We start from the raw sequence: 1759 nt of genomic DNA on the forward strand, positions 1-1759 counted from the left end.
ATCCAACAAGTTGGTCATTCATCATTCAAATTGGCTAAAGGGTTGGGTTTACTTTAACTTTAATAATGTAGTAGGTAGCGTCCTCCGGATCTTGATATTGACTTTAAGAAAAAAAATCGACAAAATTCATTCAAATGGATATTAAAGAATTTGGAACTATATGATGAACATGACGACGTAATTATTGATCTATATATTATTCCCTATAAAAAGGTTGTGCCTGCGAATGCAAACACACCTCACTATTACACAATCAAGATGGTGTTGCAAAAGTTGGTTGCCTTGTGCCTGTTCGCAGCCATATTTTCGGCCGCAGCAGACGTTCCGGTGCTCGACACCAACGGCGATCGCATTGTATCAGGCGCACAATACTACATAAAGCCTGCAATTGTTGGCAGAGGCGGAGCTCTCACTTTGGTCGCCAGAAAAAATGGCAAGCCATGCCCGAAATATGTCGGTCAGGTAGAGCATCCTGATCAGAAAGGAACCCCAGTTAAGTTTATGTTGGCTCCGGTGACCAACGAAGGTTGGCTTGCACATATTACGTTTCAAACGTCTGATTCTTGCTCAAAATTGACCATGTGGGGGCTAGGCGATCGGGAGAATGTGTCGGGAAGGAGGCTGATCACGTCGGGGTCGGAGCTTTTGGTTGAAGTCTTGTTCAAGATTGTGAAAAGCAATGGACTTTACCATATTCTTTGGTGTACTTCAGAAGATCACAATCCTCAATGTGGAAGTGCTGGTATCTTGAGTGAGGATGGGGTGAGTTTGTTGGCTTTGGATGGCCCTGAGCTTCCTTTTGTCTTTGAGAAAGTTAAGTGATAAAAACTCTCAAAGATCCACGTTTGTGGTTGATCATTGATGCACGTTTTGATTCTTCACAACTTGGTGCTTTTGTTTCAAAGGCAATCAACCTTTAATTTCTAGTAAAATTGATGTTTTAGTGAAGTGGTGGGAGGTGTTCTTGTATTTGGAAATAGTGTCGTTGTTGCTAGAGTTTAGGATTTAGATTTTGCCTCAAATAAACTCGTTTATCAAAATATCATAATGATGTTGACTTTTGAGCTTAGTATTGAATTCTACTCTATGAATCTCATACATACTTACAAAGATATTGTCTACTTTCGGGGGCGAAGATAGTCTCACACTCAACATACATAGATTGAGGCTATGAACTTAATTTCACATCATTAAATTAATGTGGGAAAGATATATATTTGACTGCCTGATTAAATAATAATTACATCTTTCTTTAAATACGAAGTCTTTTGGATAAAGTTTAAAAGTAAAATCACGTCGTCAACCTAAGAACTCAAACGATTAAGACATATATCTTCAAAAATAAAGAAACGTCTTATTGTTATATATTATAGGATTTTGATAAATGCTAGAGTCATGGGCTTGTATATCAGAATTGCTACATAAAATATTGACTTTCAAAAAAAGCAAAGCCCATTCACATATGGATATTAAAGAATTTGGAATTATATCCATGTTGTTAGGGTAGGAAACTCTTAAGAGTCAACTTTTGCATAAAAAAGGTCATTATTTATATTGACCTTTCAACCCTAATTTTTTTTTCATTTTTTAACTTACCATTTATTATTATTTTTTTCTTTTTAAATAGATTGACCAGTTACATATATCGTAATAATGATGGGTGGTAACTTCAAACTTTTCTACAAAACTTTTCTATAAAGAGAGATCATAACAAATGAATGGAAATTAGATAATAAATGAATGAGAAAATGATTATAAC

General features: G+C 35.6%; 1 protein-coding gene across 1 annotated transcript; it reads left to right on the forward strand.

Annotated features, from left to right (window-relative positions):
* Positions 1-248: 248 nt before the first annotated feature.
* On the forward strand, positions 249-1057 carry LOC111018817 (kunitz type trypsin inhibitor 104-like). The gene has a single exon (XM_022295065.2). It carries the CDS (start codon positions 259-261, stop codon positions 820-822), a length of 564 nt encoding a protein of 187 aa, XP_022150757.1. The 5' UTR covers positions 249-258; the 3' UTR covers positions 823-1057.
* The last annotated feature ends 702 nt before the right edge of the window (positions 1058-1759 follow it).

This window comes from Momordica charantia, assembly GCF_013281855.1.
Source record: "Momordica charantia cultivar OHB3-1 chromosome 8 unlocalized genomic scaffold, Mcharantia_2.0 BLBB01000008.1, whole genome shotgun sequence".
NCBI classification, from domain to species: Eukaryota; Viridiplantae; Streptophyta; class Magnoliopsida; order Cucurbitales; family Cucurbitaceae; genus Momordica; species Momordica charantia.